Genomic DNA, 22,988 nt, shown 5'->3' with positions numbered 1-22,988 from the left:
TAAAGTAGAAAATTCAATATATCCATGAACTGGTGCTCAAGAATTCTGCCAGTCAAATTTTCTATGTTAGTTTTGGCATATTTGATCACAACGTCTGTTGATATTTGTTAATGTTTCCCAACTGAAAAAGTTTTATTTTAAAAAATTTTTCCCCTTTTTTTCTAATAGCTTTTGCTTTACTAATTTGAATCTATGTTATTTGGTAAGTGATAATTTGTACTATATCTTCATTGTGCATTATAATAATCAATTTAAGTCATTCATATATTCCTCAAATTAAGGTTATCATTTTGCTTTATTTTTTCTGTTTCAACAAAGACATTTTTGCTCTTTTTAGCTTAAGTTTTCCTTTTACCTTTTGTTTTACATGTATTTCTTCTAAGGAGACTCTTATTTTTGCGGCTATCGTGTAATTTTACTATATGTTTTGAAATATTATAGAGACCACCAAACTGTTCTCCCAATATATACCTAGTGATTCGTACCCCACCAGCAGCCAACGAGAGTTCAGATTGCACCACATTTTCACAAGTCCATAATTTTTGCCCAAATGATGGCTGTAAAATGGATTTACATTGTGGCTTTTTAAAAATTTTTTCTTTTCTTTTATAATTTCAATTTTTAGATTCAGGGAGTACATGTGCAGTTTATGTGATTACACTGCATGATGCTGAGAATGGGGTATGGATCCTGTCACGCAGATAGTGAGTATAATGCCCACAAGGTGGTTTTTCAACCCATGGGTCTTTAGGTCCATGAGTACCCAATGTTTAGTTCCTATTTTCTTGTTCTCCACTTCTGCAAAATGCTTGTTTAGATACTTACTTGTATTTCCCTTATTAATTTGGAGTTCTCCGAATATTCTGGATGCCAGTCATTTGTTTGTATGTTCACTGGGAATTTTTGTCCCTTTTTTATTTATTGATTTTTTTTTTTTTACCAGTTTTTGGTTTCAATTTTAGTTTCTAAATGGTGTCTTGTAATGAACAAAAGTATAGTTTAATACAAATAGGTTATTAATCTTTGCTTTCATGACTTGTGCTTTTTTTGTGTCTTATTTAAACATCCTTCTGTGAGTCCTAGCCAGAGCAATCAGTCAAGAGAAAGAAATAAAGATCATCCAAATAGGAAAATAAGTCAAAATATCTCTCTTCACTGACTGTATAATTCTATACCTAGAAAATGTAAAGACTCCACCAAAAGTCTCTTAGAACTAATAAATGACTTCAATAAAGTTTTAGGACACAAAATTAATGTACAAAACTCATTAGCATTTCGATACACTGATAACGTTCAAGCTGAGAGCCAAATCAGGAACACAATCTCATTTACCATATAGCCATGTACAAAAATAAATGTCTAGGAATACATCCAACCAAGGAGGTGAAAGATCTCTGCGAGGAGAACTGCAAAACACTGCTTAAAAAATCACAGATAACACAAAAAAATGGAAAAACATTTCATGCTCATGGATCGGAAGAATCAATATCTTTAAAATGGCCATACTGCCCAAAGCAATCTGTAGATTCAATGCTAGTGCTATCAAGCTACCAATGTCATTTTTCATAGAACTAGAAAAAAATATACTAAAATTCATATGGAACCAAAAAGCAGTCTGAAAAACCAAAGCAATCTTAAGTAAAAAAGAACAAAGCTGGAAACATAGACAAATGAAACAGAATAGAGAATCCAGAAATAAAGCCACACACGTACAGCCATCTGATCTTCAAGAAAATCAACAAAAATAAGCAATGAGGAAAGGACTTCCTATTCAATAAATAGTACAGGGATAGCTGGCTAGTCATATGCAGGAGAATGAAACCGGACTTCTACCTTTTACCATATAATGAAATTCACTCAAGATGGATTAAAGATTTAAATGTAAGACCTCAAACTATAAGAATCCTGGAAGAAAATCTGGGAAACAGCAGTCCGGACGTTGGCCTTAGGAAAGAATTTATGATTAAGTCCTCAAAAGCAATTGTGAGTCCCTGTCTCTACAAAAAGTGAAAACAATTAGCTAGGCATGGTAGTGCATGCCTGTGGTCCCAGCTACTTGGGAGGCTGAGGTAGGAGGATAACTTGAGCCCAGAAAGTTGAGTCTGTGGTGAGCCATGTTTGCACCATTGCACTCCAGCATGGGCAACAGAGTGAGACCCTCTTTCAAAAAAAAAAAGCAATTGACAAGTGGGACCTAATTAAACTAAAGAGCTTCTGCACAGCAAAAGAAACTATCACCAGAGTAAACAGACAATCTACAGAATGGGAGAAAATATTCACAAACTATATATCTAACAAATGTCTAATATCCAGAATCTATAAGGAACTTAATTCAAGAAGCAAAATAACAAATAACTCCATTAAAAATGGGCAAAAGACCGCTGGGCATGGTGGCACATGCCTGTAATCCCAGCACTTTGGGAGGCCAAGGCAGGCAGATTACCTGAGGTCAGGAGTTCGAGACCAATCTGGCCAACATGGTGAAACCCTGTCTCTACTAAAAATACAAAAATTAGCCGGGTGTGGTGGCACACACCTGTAATCCCAGCTACTTGGGAGGCTAAGGCAGGAGAATTGCTTGAGCCCAGGAGACAGAGGTTGCAGTGAGCCAAGATCATGCCACTGCACTCCAGCCCAGCTGACAGAGCAAGACTCTGTCTCAAAAAAAAAAAAAAAAAAAAAGGGGGCAAAAGACATGAACAGATACTTCTCCAAAGAAGACATGAAAGCAGACAACAGACATATGAAATGTTGCTAATATCACTAATCATCAAAGAAATGCAAATCAAAATTACAATGAGATACCATCTCACACTAGTCAGTTGGCTTTTATTAAAATGTCAAAAACAACATGTCAAGGCTGTGGAGAAAAGGGAACGCTTATACATTATCGATGGAAAGGTAAATTAATTCAGCCACTGTGGAAGGCAATTAGGGAATATCTCAAAGAACTTAAAACAGAACTACCATTTGACCCAACGGTCTCATTAATGGGTGTATATTCAAAAGAAAATAAATTGTTCTGCCAAACACACATGCACTCATATGTTCATCACAGCACTATTCACAATAGCAAACACATGGACCCAATCCAGGTGCCCATCAATGGTGTGTTATAAGAAAACCTTTAGCCAAGTTAAATTTAAAAGAGTTTAATTGAGCAAAGAATCATTTGTGAATCAAGAAGCCTGGTGAGCCACAGTAGGCTCAGAGACTAGACTCCAGTGCAGCCACGTAGTGGAATAAGATTTATGGACAGAAAAAGGAAAGTGATCTACAGAACATGGAAGTGAGGTACAGAAACGGACTGGTTACAGCTCAGCATTTGCCTTATTTGAACACATTTTGAATAGTTGGCCATCTTTGGTCAAAACTCGGTGATTGGCACAAGAGTGGGTTACAGTCTATTTATAATTCAATTTAGGTTACAGTTTATGATGTACAGAGAAACATTTAGGCTGAACTTAAAATACGTAAGGAGGCAGTTTTAGACTAAACTTGATTTAACAGATGCATTGAATACAGAAAATGTGATATACATACACCATGAAATACCACACAGCCATAAAAAGGAATGAAATCATGTCCTTTGCAGCAACATAGATGCAGCTGGAGGCCATTTTCCTAATCGAATTAATGTAGGAACAGTAAACCAAATACTGCATGTTCTCACTTATAAGAGGAAGCTAAACACTGGGTATTTATGAACATAAAGACGGCAATAATACACACTGGGGACTACTAGAGAGAGGAAGGAGGAAGTGGAGCAAGATTTGAAAAACTATTGATACTATGGTTACTACCTGGTGATGGGATCATTCATGTCCTAACTTCAGCATCATGCAATATACTCATGTAGCAGACTGGCACATGTACCCACAAACCTAAAAGTTGAAATCATTTTTAAAACTTATAAATAATATAAAATGTTTATAGAAAATAGAAACAGAAAAACCCTTCTTTGAGGATTTTGTTTCTTTTCCTTTTTTTGTTCTCTTTGAGGTTTTAAACTAATCTCTATTATTTTCTACTGAGATTTTACACTGTTTCTTTTCACTTTTCAGTTTTGGATACATCTGGAATTGACTTTTTTGCATGATGTAAGGTAGGTGTAGAATTTAATGTTTCTCTATATGAATAACCAATTTTCCCAACTTATATTTAATAGTCCATACTTCCCATACTGTTCGAAAATGACACCCTGCTTTATTTCAAATTTTCTTTATTTATGGTTCTATTTATGGACTTTCTATCCTGTTGTACTGGCCTCTTTGTCTTTACCTATCTTAAAATTATGAGGCAGTACATTTTATAGCTTTATAATAAACCTTGATATCTGGTGGAAAATTTATGTGAGTTTTCTGGCTATTCTTTGCCTTTCATGTAAATTTTGTAATAAGCTTGTCAGGACATGAAAATCCTTGTTAGGATTTTTACAGTCATCCTTTGATATTGGCAGAGATTGGTTCCAGGAATCCCTGAAGTTACCAACATTCATGAATGCTCAAGTCCTTTATATAAAATGGTATAGTAGTATTTGTATATAACTTACACACATCCTTCCATATACTTGCAAATATCTCTAGATTACCGGTAGTGCCTAATACAATGTAAATACCATGTAAATAGTTATTTTACTGTATGTTTAGGGAATAATGACAAGAAAAAAAAGTTTGTAAGTTTGTACATGTTTAGTACAGATGCAACCATCCATTGTTTTCCAAATATTTTACATCCACAGTTGGTTGAATGCATGGATGCAGAACCCATGGACCACAGAGGGCCAACTGTATTTAAAATGCTTTCTGTTTATGCATTAATTTCTTGTAGAATTAATATTGAGTCACCCTATCCATGAATACAGCCTACCACTCCATTTATTTCATTTGTCTTTAATGTCATTTCCCCATAGGTTGGATATTTTCTCATATTTGTGCTATTTGTTCTTGTTATAGTCAACTATCTTTCAGAGAAATTTTAAGAGCATGAAAAATGTCTTTTATATCTACAAGCATATTTAACATTTCTGGTGCTCTTCTCCTCATCGGGCAGATTTGGTTTTCCATCTGTTATCACCTTCCTTCAGCCTGAAGAATTTTAACATTTCTTGTAATGGAGGTTTGTTGGCAATAAAGTTGTTCATAATATTACCTTATTATACTCTGCATGTGTGTAGTATTTTTTGTGATTTCCTTTCTTGCATTACTGATATTGGCAACTTGTGTTTTCTCTTAATTTTCTTGATTAGTATAGCTAGAGGTTTGTTTGCCCTCTGCGGTCCATTTGTTAACTTGATTGATCTTTGCAGAGAACCAAATTTTGCTTTTAATTACTTACTCTATTATATTCCTTTTCTATATCTTTGACTTCTGTTGTTTTCTTTATTACTTCCTTCATTACTCTTACTTGTTTTCTTTGCTCTACTTTTTTTAACTTAAGCTGGAAGCTTATATAATTTATACCTTTCTTTTTTACTAATGTATAGGCATTAAAATAATAAATTTACCTCTAAGTATTGTTTTTATTTCACAAAGTGTGTGTGTTGTGTTTTCATTATCATCCAGTTCCGAATGTTTTCTAATTTCACTGAGAATTTTCGTTCTGACCCATGAGCTATTTAGAATTCTTTTTGCTCTTTTTTTGAAAATTTCTTTTTTGCTCTTTTTTTGAAAATTTCTTTTTTGCTTTCATTTTTGGAGAATATTTTTACTGGATATAGTATTCAATAGTAATTATTTTTTCCTTTCAGCAGTTTAAAAATGTCAGTTCATTGTGTTTTATTTTGCATTGTTTCTGATGAGAAACAATGTCTTTTTTCTTCCTCTTTGTAACCTGTCTCTTTTTCTCTGGCTGCTTTTAAGATTTTCTCTTAATCATTATTTTTTATAAATTTGATTACAATATGTTTTGTGGTTTTTCTTGGGCTTCTTTTCTTGAACTTTATTGACCTTTTGGATCTGTATGTGGATAGCTTTCATTAAATACAAAGAATGTCTGACTCAGTATTTCTTTAAATACATTTTCTGACTTCTGTGGTCTTCATGGGAGCCAATGACATGTTTGTTAGACTGTTGTTTCATATTATCTTATAGACTGTTTCATATCATCTTACAGACTGTTTCATATCATCTTACAGACTGTTCCATATCATCTTATACACTGTTTCATATCATCTTATACATGGTTTCATATCATCTTACAGACTGTTTCATATCATCTTATACACTGTTTCATATCATCTTATACACTGTTTCATAACACCTTATAGACTGTTTCATATCACCTTATAGACTGCTTCATATCATCTTATAGACTGTTTCATATCACCTTATAGACTGTTTCATATCACCTTATAGACTGTTTCATATTATCTTACAGACTGTTTCATATCATTTTATACACTGTTTCATATCATCTTATACACTGTTTCATATGTTATACACTGTTTCATATCATCTTATATACTGTTTCATATCATCTTATAGACTGTTTCATATCATCTTATAGACTGTTTCATATCATCTTACAGACTGTTTCATATCATCTTACAGACTGTTTCATATTATCTTATAGACTGTTTCATATCATCTTTTAGACGGTTTCATATTATCTTATAGGTCAGTGAGGCTCTGCTTTGATTGTTATATACTACTTTTTATTTTTTAGAATTCGGGGGTCTCACTCTGTCAACCAGGCTGGGGTGCACTGGTGCAATCAAAGCTTACTGCAGCCTTGAAATCCTGGGCTCAAGCAATCCTCCCACCTTAGCCTTCCATGTAGCTGGAATTACAGGTGTCCAAGACCACTTAGCCTACATTTTTTTCTATTTGCTTGGCTTATATCATCAAGTTCCCTGATCTTTTCTCTTGCCATATATGTAGTGTATCTTAGCCTATCTAGGAATATTTTTTCTTCTGATATTTTATCTTTCAGCTTTTGATGTTCTATTTCTTAATGATAGAATTTCCTTTTCCCCATTAACCCCCACCTCACTAATCCTAGCTTCTGGTAACCATCATTCTATTCTCGGCTTTTATGTGTTCTCTTTTTTTTTTTTTTTTTTTAACTTTCACATATAAGTGAGAGTACGTAGCATTTATCTTTCTGTGTCTGGCTTATTTCACTTAGCATAATGTCCTCCAGGTTCATCCATTTTGTCATAAATGATATAATTTCCCTCTTCTTTAAATGCTGACTAGTATTCCATTGTGTATATATACCACATGTTAAAATCAAACCATCGGTTGATGGATGCCTAGGTTGATTCTATAAGTTGGCTATGAATAGTGCTGCAATAAACATGGAAGTATAGATGTATCTCTGACATAGTGATTTCAAATCCTTTGGGTATGTACCCAGAAGTGGGACTGCTGGATCATACTGAAGCAGGATAATTTCTTTGACCCCTATGCAGGAGTTGTAAAGGGATGGCTCACTTACTCAGTCCACAGCACTCAAACCCTTTGTGGGAGGGGGAACATACAGGTGAGCAGGTGCAGGAGCCAGGGAGAGTGCCTTTGGGTGCTGGCAGGAGCAAAACCCCATACCAGCCTGTGGCAGCATGTAGGGGTTGCCCGCGAACCCTTGAGGCCCAGGGGGTGTGTGTTACAGTGCACTCCTTTAGCTTTGCTGTCCATGGATGGCCTGAGTGTTAAACAGCTCAGTGGAGGGTCAGTGTGACAGCCTCTTTCACCTGCACCTGGGTCTTTGTCTGGTGTCCAGGAGGAATGAGATTGTGCAAACAGATTGGAGGGTAGTTAATGCAAAGCATTTTATTGAGCAGTGGAAGTGGCTTTCAGTGGGATGGGGAGCTGGAAAGGGGATGGAGTGGCCAGGTGGTCTTTCCCTGGAGTTCAGCCATCCCTGGCCAAACTCCTTTCCAACCATAGTCTCCAATGTCCAGCTGCTTCTTCCCTCTTGACGTTCAGACACTTCTCTCTTTAAGTTTTTACTAAAAGACAAGTTTAATGAGCTTAATACATGAGCTTCTTGGGATTTCTACTGGATGCCCAGCATACTGAGTAAGCCCACTTAACTCTGGATGGTTGGAACTTGAATGTCTCCCAGTCTTCAGGTCTATGGATTTCAGTAGTTATTATTACTCAATGCTTTGTCTTTCTCCAGGAGTTATTTGTTCTACTTTGTAAAATGCTCAGAAATCTGCACAGGGGCTATCTTGAGTCCCTGGAAAATGCTAAGATTTCTGGGCATCTTTCTCTGAATAATTCCCTTCTTTTCATTCAGCCCTACAAATTCTAGACAACTAATCCTTCCCAAGTTCTGATCGATGTTTCTTTAATTCAAAGAGACCACTCTGCTCTGAAATGTTTTCCACTTCCATGCACCAGTCTAGTCTGGAACATGCCTCCAAGCAGAAACCTGGGGAAATGATAGGGCTCATCTCATTTGTTTCCTTTCTTTCAGAGATTATAGTCTTGCAATTTTTTTCCCAAAGTCTAGAAATAGTTATCTTTCATAAAATTTTTTCACTTTTAATATCGTTTACATCAGAAATACTAGTCCAGTACTAGCTACTCCATCATGGCTAGAAGTGGGAGTTCTCTGCACAGCACTTTACTCTTCAAAGAAGTCAAGACTATTACAGTTAGAAAAAAAAAAAATCTCATGCCTCATCAATAGATCAATCCACCCCAACCCCATAGGACTTGAATTTCATTTTCTCACTATCCAATAAATGGCTATTTAGGCTATACCTGGTTGCTTCTAGTGATGATGAGATCACTATCTCCAAGGTAGGCATACATTTCAGGCTGGCAGGATCATCTTCTTTTTCATGTTCAGAACTCCATCTCTCTGTAACTCATCCTTGTCTTATCTCTTGATTCTGTATATGGAAGAGTCTACTCTCTCTTCCACTAAACAGTCCTACAAATAATTGACAGCAGCATCATGTTCCCACAGAGCCAGCTCTTCTTCAGGATAAGCATGCCTGGTTTCTTCAACTTATTCCACAAGAGTGAACAAGTAAGGTAAAAAGACAACTGCTTTGTTCTCCTCCCTGCCCTTAAGTATATGCCCTAAGACTTTTGAAATCTCAGGAGAAAATTCCTTTTGAAGCCCTCCTGCACTCTTAGCTTGAATCAGACATGCTTAATTTGATCATTTGATCAAAGGATCACTCAGCTGTTGCAAACAGTCTATGTAGTTAGCATCTTCCGCATCTCCTAGGACTATACCTATAGAGGCTCTTCCTAGTTTTACGATACAGAAAACTCCAGTCCTGACCATGCCTTCTAATGGAACTACCGAACTATTAGATAATTGCTTCATTTATTGGGGAATGGGAACTAGAAGAGAGCAAAGTATAATTCTATTGAAGTACATGTTTCTATTTTCTAATTGATAACTTTAAGACTAAGATTGAACATAACATTTCAGGCCCCAAATGGTCAGTTAACATATCTGAAGATTAGGCGTAAGTTATGGTCCTAATATTATTTGTTGCTCAACTTTTTTTTTTTTTTTTTTTTTTTGAGATGGAGTTTCACTCTTTCGCCCAGGCTGGAGTGAAGTGGCGTGATCTTGGCTCACCACAACCTCCGCCTCCTTGGTTCAGGTGATTCTCCTGCCTCAGCTCCCAAGTAGCTGGGATTATAGGCACCTGCCACCACACCCGGTTAGTTTTTGTATTTTTCGTAGAAACAGGGTTTCACCATGTTGGCCAGGCTAGTCTCAAACTCCTGACATCAGGTGATCCGCCCGCTTCAGCCTCCCAAAGTGCTGAGATTACAGGTATGAGCCACCATGCCCGGTCGACTTTTTATCCTAAAACTGAGCTTTCAGCACTTTGTTTTTACTCCAAAGTCAGGATTAATCTTACTTAATAACTGTCTTATAGTGAAGTTAAATAAAAGTCCTGAAAAACATGTTCACCTGCACCTCTTTATTCGTAATAAGAACATGTTTGGGGGCAGTGGGCCTCGTAGACTAAACCTGACAGTTTGTTTTAATTGGTTTCTGATTCGTTTCTTAAGGCTATGCCTTATTTCTCTCAGTCTCCAGGTCTGTACTAATCCGCATAACAGCATTAACAGAACATTGTGAAACGTAATTCTCACTCGTTAAAAAAATGCAGATGCTAAATGTCACGCGTTTACATTTTGAAACAGTGATTTCCTTCAATCTACTTTATCTTATTTAACTTTTAAAAAATGATTTCCCAAGGGCTATAGTGTAGGGAAACCTTGGTAAGTAACTTCACCTCAAGCATTTTTTAATCACATAGAGAGATAACAGTTGCACCAAAGCGTCTCCTTATTAACATGTAATGTCTCTTATGGCACGATGGGTTCTGCAGCTGAGGAGTAGCTATAAATATTTTTTGTTGCCTAAGACAAAATGGTTGATGGTTAATACTTGCTTTCTCTTAACAGGCTCTTTATTTGCCCAATTAAACTTGTCTCATAAACTCTCTCATTTTAATATAATGATGAGGCTCTGGGGTTAGATCTGATGCTGGAGTCAGATATTTAGCTGTTCACGTTTTCTATCCCCAGAGAGGAAATGTTTTTCAGTACCTTGTGATAAAAAATAAAAGGGAATAATAGATTTGAAGTGTCTGATATTTTGCAATCTGTTACTTTTTCCTTGTCGCTTCAAGACGTGGCTGGAAAAAGAAAAGGAAGTGACCAGAAGATAGGCCTAGAAGTTGGTTTCAAATAGAGGAGTTGGACAGATTCTGCACTGCAGGCTTTGCCAGTCAACGAACTGGAGTATGAACAGCAAGGAGTAACCTGCAACTTCTATCATTAGGCTTCACCTTATTTCTAATACTAAGTGACTGTGGACCCATAGGCATTTGTCACCACCTAACAGCGGCCAAGAGCTCTCTAATTTTAGCTAATTACTCTGGCCTCACTCCACCACCAACATTCTTTTTTTAAATTCACCAAACTACATTTCACTCCTACTGTGAGCCAAGCCCAAATCTAGGTGCTAGAAATGCAAAAATAAATGTCAAGTTCCCTGCCTTAAAAGGAATTCACAGATAAGACCATAAAACACGTAATTCAAAAACAGTTTGATAAGGCTTACAACCAAGATTGGCCAAGTTCAAAACTAAATTTTAGTGGGTCAGAGAGAATTTCTTGAAAGAAGTAACACATGAACTAAACTTAACAGATAACTGGTTAGCTTAGACAATGCAGGGGTAGAAGAGATGGAAATGTTCGGAATGAAAGAGGAACGATAGTGTGGAAGTCTTTCGGAATGAAAGAGGATACCATAGTGTGGAAGTCTGAAGGAACATGATGGCCTCAGGTAATGATAATTGGTTTAGTGTTGTGGGGACATTAGGCATTTGTATGTTAGCCCCTATTTCTATTATTAGTATTAATCAGTTGCCCAAATGAGAGACCTCTCTTTGCATATGCCTTAGTATTACAGCCTTAGACACGGCTTTGAAATATACTTCTTCTGTCTATCCTCATTATCACTGCCTTAGGTCTCCCCTGGACTATTGTGTCTTCTACCTGAAAGTCAAGCCTTCATGCTGTCTTCTCTCCATTCCAACCTCCATGGGAAGAAGAGATAATAACATTTTCTGGCTGTATAAAAAAAAAGTACCAGGAATTTTTTGTTGATTGCAGGTATATTTAAAACCCTTTATCTTGCCATACAAGTCTCGATCTAATTGAGACGAGCTCATCTTACCAAGCTACATTCTAGCCCACTCCCACACCATACAGGTTATTCCGTAACCCACCACATATTTTTAGAATTCTACTTGGAGGTCTTCCCTGAGATTTGAACATACAATTTTTTCTTCTCTTCTTAGACAAATACCTACTCATCCATCAGGATCCAGCTCAAATACAATTTTGCTATGAATCTCTCCGTGGCTTTACTGATGAAATTAGTCAGTTTATCATTTCTCTTCTCTTAGCACACTGTAAATAATTCTATTAAACATCCTATATTATGTGGCGATTATGTTTACATATCTATAAATAGATTGCAAGTTCTAAGCATATCCATTTTGTGACTCTTGGTGCCAAACTCTAGAGACTATAGTGAGTTGAATGATGGCCCCCAAAAGGATATGTTCATTTTCTGATCTTGGGAACCCGTGAATGTTACCTTATTTGGAGAAAGGGTCTTTGTAGATGTAATTAAGTGAAGGACTTTTTAGATAAGGTGATCATCCTGGATTATCTATAAAGGCCCTAAATCCAATCACAAGTGCTTTTATAAAGGTGAGACAGTGAGATATTTGACACAGAACAGGAGGAGCCAACGTGATCCTGGTGGCAGAAATTAGAATATGGTCCCAGCCAAGGAATGCCAGCAGCTACCAGAATCTGAAAGAGGCACAAAAAGGATTTTCTGCTACAGCCTCCAGAGGAAGTGTGGCCCTAGAAACACCTTGATTTGAGATTTCTTACCACCAGAACTGTAAAAGAATAAATTTCTGCAAATTTAAGCCATGCAGTTTGTAGTACTTTATTACAGAAGTTACAGGAAACTAATAGAGAGACCAAAAGGTGGTGACTATCATTATTATTATCCTTAATAGAATACAAATCCACCAGGATATAAAATGTATACATTACATTTCAGGTTCCTTTTTATGCCATAAATATAAATAGCAAGATTCACCTATATCATTCATTCATTAATTTATTCACATATAAATATTTATGGTTTGATCCTTTTCTATGTGCTAAGTACTATGCTTAAGACCTTGAATATATTATCTACTTGAATATTCACAGTAACATTCGTAGGGAGAAATAATTATTACAGCTTTGCAGATGACTTGAAAGAGACTTACAAGTTTTAAGTAATTTGTTCAATCATGAGGAAGTGACTGAGGCAAGATTTAAACCAGATTTTTCTGAACCTAAAGTCTATACCCTTAACCCTGATGATCCACAACCATATGATTTTAAAACATGCAGCCAAAATTAGGTATATGACAACATAAACAGTATTTGTTTTAATGATTCTTCTTTTGCCAAAGTCCAAAGTTAGATGTCAATTAAAGGCATATTCTTAAACATTCTTACATTGGATAAAACAAATAGACTTCATTTCACTGTTTTTATTAATGGAAGTAAGTTGCATAGTCCCATTCCTATGATAAATATTATTTATCTAAAACTTCAAGCTTAGAATTTAAAAATAATATAGGATTTCACTCTAATAGTTTCTATTAGTGAAACAAGAGAGTTCCCTGACGCCCTTTGCAGGATGTGCAACAGGGGTGTGGCTTGTGTGTTCAGCTGCTATGCACTCAAACCCTTTACAGAAGGGGGAGCATGCAGATGGGTAGGTGCAGGAGCTTGGGCAAGCGCTTTGGGGCTCCAATCCCACAGTAGCATCTAGGGGTGGGTGTCTCCAACTCCTGAAGCCAAAGTTGGCATGGCATGTGTTACAGTGCACTCCTTTAGCTTTGCCATCTGCAGATGGCTTAAGTGTTAACCAGCTCCATGCCCTCTTGGTACCCAGGTCCTTGTCTGATATTCAGTAAGAATCAGGTCATACACGGACTTGAAGGATAAATGCAGGGGTTTTATTGAGTGGTGGAGGTAGCTCTCAGTGGGATGGATGGGGAGCTGGAAAGGGAATGGAGTGGGAAGATGATCTTCTGGAGTTTGGCTATCCAGCAGCCAATCTCTCTTTGACCGCCCCCAGCCAAACTGTTCTTGGCATTTGGATGTTCCTTCTCTTCTCTCTGCTGTGCTGTTCTGCCATTCTTCTACTCTTCTGTTCGTCTCTGCCTTGTGTGCTTCTGGAACCTGGGGTCTGGGGTTTATGTGAGTACAAGATGGGGGGCATGGTGGGCCAAAAGGCAACTTTTGGGTGCAAAAACAGAAATGCCTGTTCCCATTTAGGGTCATGGGTTTTCAGGCTTGAGGGTGGGGCCTTTGCAGGGGAACTGCACTCTTCTACACAGTATTTTCCTGTCTCATTTCCATATAATTAATAGCAGTTTAATTGCAAAGATATACTTGAATCAAAGTAATAATAGGATTCCACCAAGGTAAAGAGAGGAGAATTTGAGCTTCCACTCAGAAATACAACTCTATTCTATAGGAAAATAATTTTGTCATCGACTGCCTTAATCTTTACTCGGATTACCTTAATTACATTTTGTTAATTCTACTCTCAGTTTCTTCAGAGACTGACAGGCACAGTTTTGTTATCATATTTTATTTAAGTGGATCAGATTTGTAGACAACTTGGTTTCAGAAACATCAACAGGATTATCTACTGTATCAAATAAAGGATGATAATCTGTTTTTAAAGCTTATAACAGAATAGTTCTGAAAGCAGTAATGGAGATGACGTAGAGACGGCAAAGGGCCATTGATTGCCCAGAAGCTTTCTTCCAAAATCTAAGACCTTACACAAATATACAAATACCATTTACCTAAAATAATTACATTACTTTAGCCTGAGCTATATTTAAGCTAGGTCATTTGTTAGTTTGCTTATTTGTTTTAAGATCAGTGTTTCGTAAGTAAAATCATGTTTATGCTAAGACAAAAACTAAATCCACCCTACTAATACAGAGCTGCAAATACCTACAAAGCCACTTTTGTCTTACTTTTTCAGGAAATAACAGATATAAAAGAGACTATTTGTATGGCATAAGTCTCATATTTATCAGAGCTTAGTCATGGATGTCTGCCAATTTGGTGCTGTGAAAGAGCACTGGACTGAATTGGGAGACGTAGGTGCTAATCCTCTTTCATTACTAATTGAAGGAACTTCAGATAGTCACTTTTCTCCCTGGGTTTTAGTTTTTTATTACAAAGACAGTGAATATGGCAAGATGCCCCTAAAGTCCGTTCTAACTTTAGAAGTTTACCATTTCAATCCCAAAAGAAAGGAATTAGGTGTAATATTTTTATTTTGTTTCATCCAAGATCAAATGATACTCATTTACAGTGCAACTTCTAAGAGGCTCCATTAGCTTCATATTGTTTCACAGAACTTCAGGCTTTGCCTTACATAGTTATTTTATAAAATTATGGGCTTACCATATATTTTGGAGGTTGAATTGACAAGATTTTATGGTGATATGAATACGGAAATAAAGGAGAAAAAAGTGTTAAAGATGAAATGCTTGTTCCTGGCATAAACCACTGGGTGGTTGCTAAAATCAGAAATACTGGAAGAAAACTAGATTGGAAGGAAAGGTCAAAAATTTCATTTTGAACAACTCTAATCTGGGGTTCTTCTAAGAATCAAATGTGTATGTAGGTAAATATTCAAGTTTGGAGTTTAGAAGAGAGGCCGGGAAGGGAGATATGAATATGAAAGTAATTAGCATATAAATGGTATTTCAAACCAGATGTACAGATGAGATTGTTGAAGGAGAGAGTATAGATTGTGAAGATGAGGGCTTGGAGAATAAGCCCTAAGAAACTCCCACATTTAGAGTTCTAGGATAGGAAAAGTGAAATAGCAAAGGACCAGAGAAATAGCCCTGAAAGCAGGAGAAAATGGGGATCATGTGGTGGAATAGAAGCCATTGCCAAGAAAGTGTTCAGCAAGAAACAAGAAGCCAACTGTACTGAATGCCTATGAAAAGACGAGGTCAAGATGGACTAGTAAATTTCTTCCGTCACATACTTCTGATTCAAGCACATGCACAGATGAAATACAAAATGGAAATCAATTACACAATCATGCTCACAAACAAGGTAAACAAATATTTCTATGTACATAAATGGAAGACAACACAAAGTGTTAAGTGGGACTAAAGCTATGAATAGGCAACTGGGCTAAAGCCTAAGAGTGTTTATATAAAATGGTCTAAGGGTTTAGGAGGCTGGGGTGGGCTTGAAAGATATTACTGATTATCATTGTTTGGGGCTGCGGCTCATATCAAGCATTTAATCTAGGGTTGTAAAAGCACACAGACATCGTCATGTGACTGAGACCTAAACTGATATCTCACTATGGGGCGTATATCCCAGTCTACCCTGTAAAATCTGGTTCCAGGCTGACTTTCGAGAACTAGGTAGACCTCTACATATTGCAGTGGTCCAGGGCTCAGTCTTCCAACCTCTCTCCCATTACATTGACTCTTCGGTGATATAGTCCATGCTTATTTTTTAAAATACCATCCACATCCTGATGACTCCTAAGTTTACATTTTTAGCTTGGACCTCTCCTTTGACCTTCAGATTCACACATCAAGTTGATATCTCCACTTGGATGTTCCAAAAACATAGTCACAATTTTACTCCCCACAACTTGCTCCTCTCATAGTCTTCCCCACTCCAGTTAATGACAACTTTATCCTTTCCATTTCTGAGACTAAAAACTTTGGTGTAATTCTGGGCACTTGTTTCTCATCTCACATGCAAATCTCGGCAAATCTTGACAACTTCACCTTCAAAACGTATCTAAAATGTGACCACCTCTCATTAGCTCCACAATTACAAAGGCTCAAGATGCCATTATCTCATACCTGAATTATTGAAATTGCTTAATGCCCTCCCCCACTCCCAACCCTTGTACTACTGCTCTGCTATTGTCTAATCTCAACATGGCGGCTTGGGAGAGCCTTTGAAATAGGTCAGCCTTTTCATATCACATCTTGGCTCGAAATGTTTTAAAAAGTTTCTAGATCTCCAGAGTAAATGCCAAAGTCTTTATAATGCACTGCACAAACTGCTGTCTTTCTGACTTCTTTTGGTAAACTCTCCCCTTGCTAACTCCACCCCAGCCTCACTAGATTCCAGTGTTCCTTGAAAACAAACATGCATGCTTCTGTTGCAGAAATAATTTCATTTGCTTTTCTCTCTGATTAAAATGTTCTTGCCCTAAGGAAACACAGGGCTTGCGCCCTCACTCCCTGTAACCTTTTATCAAACTTACCTTTCAGTGAGATCTTTTCTGATCATTCTATTAAAAATGGTAAACTCTCACAGATGTGCCCTGCCTCTTTTCCTTGCCATGTTTATCTCCACAGCAACTTCTATCATTTGACTTACTAACTGTTATACACATGTATTTCTATACGATCTGTCTCTCCATCACCAGAAAATTAACTTCATGAGAAGGTTATGTGAACCTGATGCAATGGAAGTGTGACGTGTGACTGGCCACTTGAGCTAGATGGATGGCAGTTGTGGCTGCCACACAGAATTTTTCCTGAAGGTCTCCTCTAAATGGTTTCACCAGTTTTGTGGGACACTTAGCAGTGTTTCTGAGTAAGCACTGGCCTTTGCACTTTCAAATCAGACAACTGAGAGTTTCTTCCAGGTTCCATAACCCATCTCCAGGCCTGAGTTAGGAATAATTTCATAGTAGTTGAGTATATACCTGGCGCATGCATTACCTATGTCTTGGACATTGAGTCCAGCCTTTCAGTTCAAAATCTCTGTTCACATATAGTAAGTTTTCTATTAGAATTTCCGTTATCATTTCTGGCTTTGGGACAATAGCTATTCCATTCCACTGACATGTTCTCCATGAATCTCCGAGTTGGTCAGAGGTCCAATCCCTTTACCTGTGTGTGACTTCTCAGCTTCCTGGGTTGGTTAATTAGAAATCAGTTTCAGGCCACTTTTCAGTGGCCTCCAAACCCAAAAGTGAATGAATATGTTGGGGAAGGGGCACATGAGTAGCTGTTTATGGAGCCAGGATGGTCATCTCCCCTTATAAATATTTTCCAAAAGTAGCACCCTTTAAATACAAAATAACATAATACTCTAGAATATGCCTTGTGCTGGCTATGATAAAAATATGTTAATGGAAGCAGTGTGAAAGCAAAAACCAGACAAAGCAGGTAATCACAGGGCAGGGAACTCTTACAAATTTCCTGTCCCTTCCCATCACCACTGAAGAAACCTTGCTTTGCCCCAGGGATGGAGGAGGAGGATGTCTTAAGTTACTTGCCCTTGGTAGCTATGCCACAAGTAAAATGTCCTATTACATCTTTATCCCTTTTCTTTCTTCATCTAGAAGGACTTTCTTCCTTGTATTTCCTAATGAAATCCTACTAATTCTCCAAAAAAACCATTTAAATGCCTTAAACCTTCCTTAATATCCCCAGATCCAAGTTGCCTTTATTTCTTCTGAGTTCAAATATTCCTTGTCCTTCTTTGTTAATACATTTTATTTTTATAGGATTTACTATCCTTATCAGACTGTCAATCCCTTCATATCAGGAACCAAGTCCTATCACCTTTGCTGTTAGCAAAACATTTTAAGTAAAGACTTACTACCTACCTATTGAATTGAAACAGAATATAAATTGTTGAGGTATATTGTTGTAATACAATGTATTTCATGGAGGTATAAAGTATATTTTTGAGATTTGTCATTATCTCCTTCCAAGTGAAATGAGAGAGCTCCCTGACTCCCCTGACAGGACATGCAACAGAGGCATGGTTTGTGTGTTCAGCTGCCACATACTCAAACCCGTTATGGGAGGGGGAACACACAGATGGGCAGGTGCAGGAGCCAGGGTGAGTGCTTCTGGGCTGTGGCCCCATGGTAGCATCTAGGCGTGGGTGCCTGTGACTCTCAAAGCCCCAGTGGGTGTGTTACAGTGCTCTTTTAGCTCTGTCATTCACAGATGTCTTAAGTGTTAGCCGGCTCAGTGCCCTCTTGCTACCTAAGTTCTTGTCTGGCATCCAGGAAGAATCAAGCCACATGAACAAATTGAAGGATGGTAAATGTCGGGGATTTTATTGCTGGATAGAGGTGGTTCTCAGCGGGATGGATGGGGAGCTGGAAATGGGATGGAGTGGGAAGATGATCTTCACCAGATCAGCCTTCCTGCTGCTGATCTCCTCTCTGAATGCCCCCAGACAAACTCCTCTCGATGTTCAGATACTCCTTTTCTCCTCTCCTTCTCTGCCACACCACTCCGCTACTCTGCTGCTCTTCTGCCCCTCTTATCTTCTGCTCATGGAGCCTGGGGTTTGGGGTTTATATGGATAGAGAAGAGGGGAATGGGGCAGGCCAAAAGGCAACTTTTAGGCTTGAAAACAAGAATGCCTGTTCCTATTTAGGATCATGGGTTTCCAGGCTTGAGAGTGGAATTACAGTGGCTCAAGATGCCATTATCTCATCCTGAATTACTGAAATTGCTTAATGCCCTCCCCCTCTCCCCACTGTTCTACTACCGTTGCTTTTGCCAGGGAACTGTCCTCTTCTACCCAGTATTTCCCTGCCTCCTCTCCATATCACAAGCAAATACCTCCTTGAATTTAGGTGTTCCCATGTGACTTGCATTGGGCAACAAAATGAGAGCAGAAATGGAGGGCGTCCCTTCTGAGTTGAGGCATGTAGAGTGGTGTGTGTCTCCCCACACTCTTCCCCGCTGTGGAAGCCCCTGTAGATGTGGAGGTGCTTTATGAGCCTGGCAGCCTGCAATGCGGAGCCTCCACATGGGGACAGTTGCCTTGGAGAGTTCCTGTAGATGTGGATGTGCTTTACGAGCCTGACAGCCTGCAATGCTGAGCCTCCACATGAGGACAGTTGCCTTGGAGAGTTGCTGGGTGATGAAATTTTGGAGCTGTTTGTTCCCCAGCGTAATGAAATTTATCTTGAGGTAAAAGAAAATCAAGTTTTAAAAGAGAAAGAGAGAGGCCAGGCACGGTGGCTCATGCCTGTAATCCCAGCACTTTGGAAGGCTGAGGCGGGCAGATCATGAGGTCAGGAAATCGAGACCATCCTGGCTAACACGGTGAAACCCCGTCTCTACTAAAAATACAAAAGAATTAGCCAGACGTGGTGGCGGGCGCCTGTGGTCCCAGCTACTCAGGAGGCTGAGGCAGGAGAATGGCCTGAACCTGGGAGGCAGAGCTTGCAGTGAGCCGAGATCGCACCACTGCACTCCAGCCTGGGTAACAGAGCGAGACTCTGTCTCAAAAAAAAAAAAAAAATAGAGAGAGAGAGAGAGAGAGCTGAATTCAAATCTTGAGTTTGCCACTTCACAGTAATGTGACTTTTAAGAAATTCAGAAAAATCTTATACCTCAGTTTCTTTGTTTGTAAAATGGAAGCTGCTACTCCCTCTACCTTCCACATGTAACAGAAGGTTATAGAAAATATCTTAAGTATTGATCATATAATAGATGCTTAATAAATCGTATCTATTCGTCTATCTATAATATCATATCATATATATCTTACATTTATGCACTTTCTGGGTCACCTAGCACAATGCCAAGAAAAAGACCATGGCCTGGGTAAAGTTGGCTGATTAATCTGAATATTTATAATAGAGTACCTATACACTATACAACGAGAGGCTTAAAGAGGTACTCAAGAGAACATTTCTAAATTAACAAAGAATGCAAATGAAGTCTGGTATAAAGTTGACCCCGACCTTTAAAGAATTCAGAGGGCAATGTGTTCTTAAATAATGAACTGTACTTGAATAATATCTTCAATGTGTTGGTTCCAGCCCTTCAGCATACATTGCATACCAGACCTCCCTGTTCTCACTGCCTTGTTGCTAGATGATTGTTCTGTAATTAACCTTGGAAAACTCCCACCCTTCATTTTTCCTCCTCATGTATCCTTCGGAATATATCATTTAGCCAGTTCAGGGGTTTGGCTTGATTCAGCTTCTGAGGTTTTGATTTCTCAGACTCATTACACACTGGCAACATGCCATGATCATCAACACTAGCCATTTCTATTTAATAGAAAATTAATTATTCTACTTCATAACATTCATGTTTTTTTTAACTGCAATTCTGTTTGCCTAAGAAAGATTTGAGATTAAAAAAAAACTTCTTGTTACAAAATGGTATTTTGTTCTAAACGTCTAAATAATTTAAACTCAGTCATAAAGATTTAAAGGATAGTTTGGAAGACGTTTGATATTGTCAGGGAAAGATCATGGGCTTTGGAATGAGAGGAGAATCTGAATTTTAGCTTCTCCACTCGATACCTCTTTCTTTAGGGTAAATCTGGCTTTTTACAACTTCACTGTCTCACTTCCTTTATCTGTGAAGTTCAGATAATAATAATATTTACATCTTAGATTAGTAAGAATGGATGAAATAATATTAAAAAATCCATGTAAAATCCATAGACGTGCCTACTATAAAGTTAGCACTGGATGAAAATGTGGGTTCCATCACGGAAGTTACAGTTTACTTAGGAGATAAATGGACACATTTGAAATTGAAGAAGGAGCTCTGTAAAATTTATCTTGAATGAGAGCATCTTTATCCACAGAAAGGGCAATGAAGGACTGATTGCTGTGATAAGAACTTTAGGTGCACCAGCAGGGCATAGGAGAAGAAGGCCAGTGAATGCAGAAGTTGAGAATTTTAGTGCTCAGAGAACCTCAAAGAGAAACAAATGATATGATGCAGGATTTGAGATTTTATCTGAACTCAAAAGTGTAGATACAACTTGGATAGATGAAGACATTAGGTGGGTGGTAGAAGGCACAGCTGAGCTGCTACGTCACGACAACAGAATTTTTTCATATATGGAAAAGAATAAGATGACCAGCTCACTGGAGCTACGTGTTTGCCTTAGGAACCAGCATAAAAATTGGAGAGAAGGATTGCATTCATTTAGGGAGAATCTGAGATCCACAGTTACTTTCACTTTACCTTGAAGGAAATTTGGAGCCATTTTAGGGTGGTAACATGACAAAGCAGTGCTTCAGTATGATTCTCTCTGGCTGCTGAGTTTGCAAGATGATATCAGATGTAGGACACACTGGGGCAGAACGGCATGTTAAAAAGATGATGAGAGTAATACTGATTTGGGAGAGGAGACTTGGAGTAGTGGCAAATGTGAATAGAAGATAAATGGCGACCTCCACAGCCATTCTCAGGAAAACATAGGGTTTGGCAGTAGATTCCTAACAGGAAATTAAGAAAAGGTAATAATTATGAATGACCTAGATGAGTGTTTGTGCGTCAGACTCAGAAAGTCCATCCCACTCATCAAAGAATCTTTGAAAACTCCCTATTGTGAAGCATTCATTGAACTTTGCATGATGAATTAGAACAAAGTTGTATGTTATTATATTTTAAGGTGGCCTTTGTGTTGACTGGTTTATTGGGAGAGACAAAGTATCAATACCAGTCTGCTTTGCTTGGTACCTAATAGACCTATGGGCTCAAAATGGAAAGATGTGGATATCTCGTATTTTATTTGTTTACTCACTTTTGCATGATGGAGCTAGAGACTCCGAAGGCAACCTGGACAAGTTCTTACTCTGCTCTAAATGTGGAGATTGCTTCTGTCTCAAGAAAGGGCTTGTTCCATTATATCAATTATTATATAACCTGAAAATTCCTCATGTGGTTGGCTTTCACCACCTGTGCATGTCTGACCCTATTCTTTTCCTTTTATCCATGGTGGTCTATGCATGGACTCCTCCTTTGTTAACAACAAGCTCACATTTAGTTAATTCACCACAATGGGAAATTAAAATGCCACAAAGTCAGGGGAAAAAATGAACTAAACTGAAAAATGTGCTAAGTGGGAACAAAATTTGTACATAAATTTATATCTTTCAGCCCAACATTTAAAGAACTGCATCAAGAGAACAGATCTAGAGAGATCATTTAGTCCATTCAAATAACTTCAGCAAACGTAGTGGCTCTCAACCCTGACTATGTAGGATAATTTTACAGGAACTTCTGATAGATAGCAGTCTCATCCCCAGAGATCCTGTTTAATTATGTATAGAGGGATACCTTGAGATCAGGACATTTTGAAATCTCCCTAGGAAATTGTAAAGTGCAACTAGGGTTGAGACATATTCTTCTGTACCCTGGCCTGGCTGCTCTTTAGGATCAATTGGGGAGTCTGTAAAAAATATGCCCAGTTTCAACTCCCTGAAGATTCTCATGTAAGTGGTCTTGGGCAAAACCTGAGCATTGATGTATTGGAAAGTTCTCCACGTGATTCTTCTGTAAAGCCAGTTTGAGAATCAATGAGCTGAGGAGTAACTCCTAAACATCAAAATCCCCTGAAAAGGTTGTTAACACAAAAGATTACTGGATCCCATTTCCACAA

At 38.0% G+C, this 22,988-nt stretch overlaps 1 protein-coding gene across 21 annotated transcripts in view; it reads left to right on the top strand.

The window, feature by feature from the left end:
- Positions 1-22,988, top strand: part of LOC129138329 (uncharacterized) — a 77,589-nt gene that overhangs the window by 50,693 nt on the left and 3,908 nt on the right. For 8 of the 21 annotated variants that reach the window (XM_063803704.1, XM_063803703.1, XM_063803700.1 and 5 more), the window contains 2 exons: positions 169-202; positions 4,065-4,105. In XM_063803704.1, coding sequence (XP_063659774.1) covers positions 169-202; positions 4,065-4,105 — 75 coding nt within the window. Of the gene's footprint in view, positions 1-168; positions 203-625; positions 705-4,064; positions 4,106-8,922; positions 8,991-11,464; positions 11,610-22,988 lie in introns of those variants that run through there. The other 13 variants (XR_010154532.1, XR_010154541.1, XR_010154544.1 and 10 more) reach the window with 9 other exon arrangements.

Source organism: Pan troglodytes, chromosome 22 (assembly GCF_028858775.2).
Source record: "Pan troglodytes isolate AG18354 chromosome 22, NHGRI_mPanTro3-v2.0_pri, whole genome shotgun sequence".
NCBI lineage: Eukaryota > Metazoa > Chordata > Mammalia > Primates > Hominidae > Pan > Pan troglodytes.
This window is presented reverse-complemented; position numbering and strand designations above follow the sequence as displayed.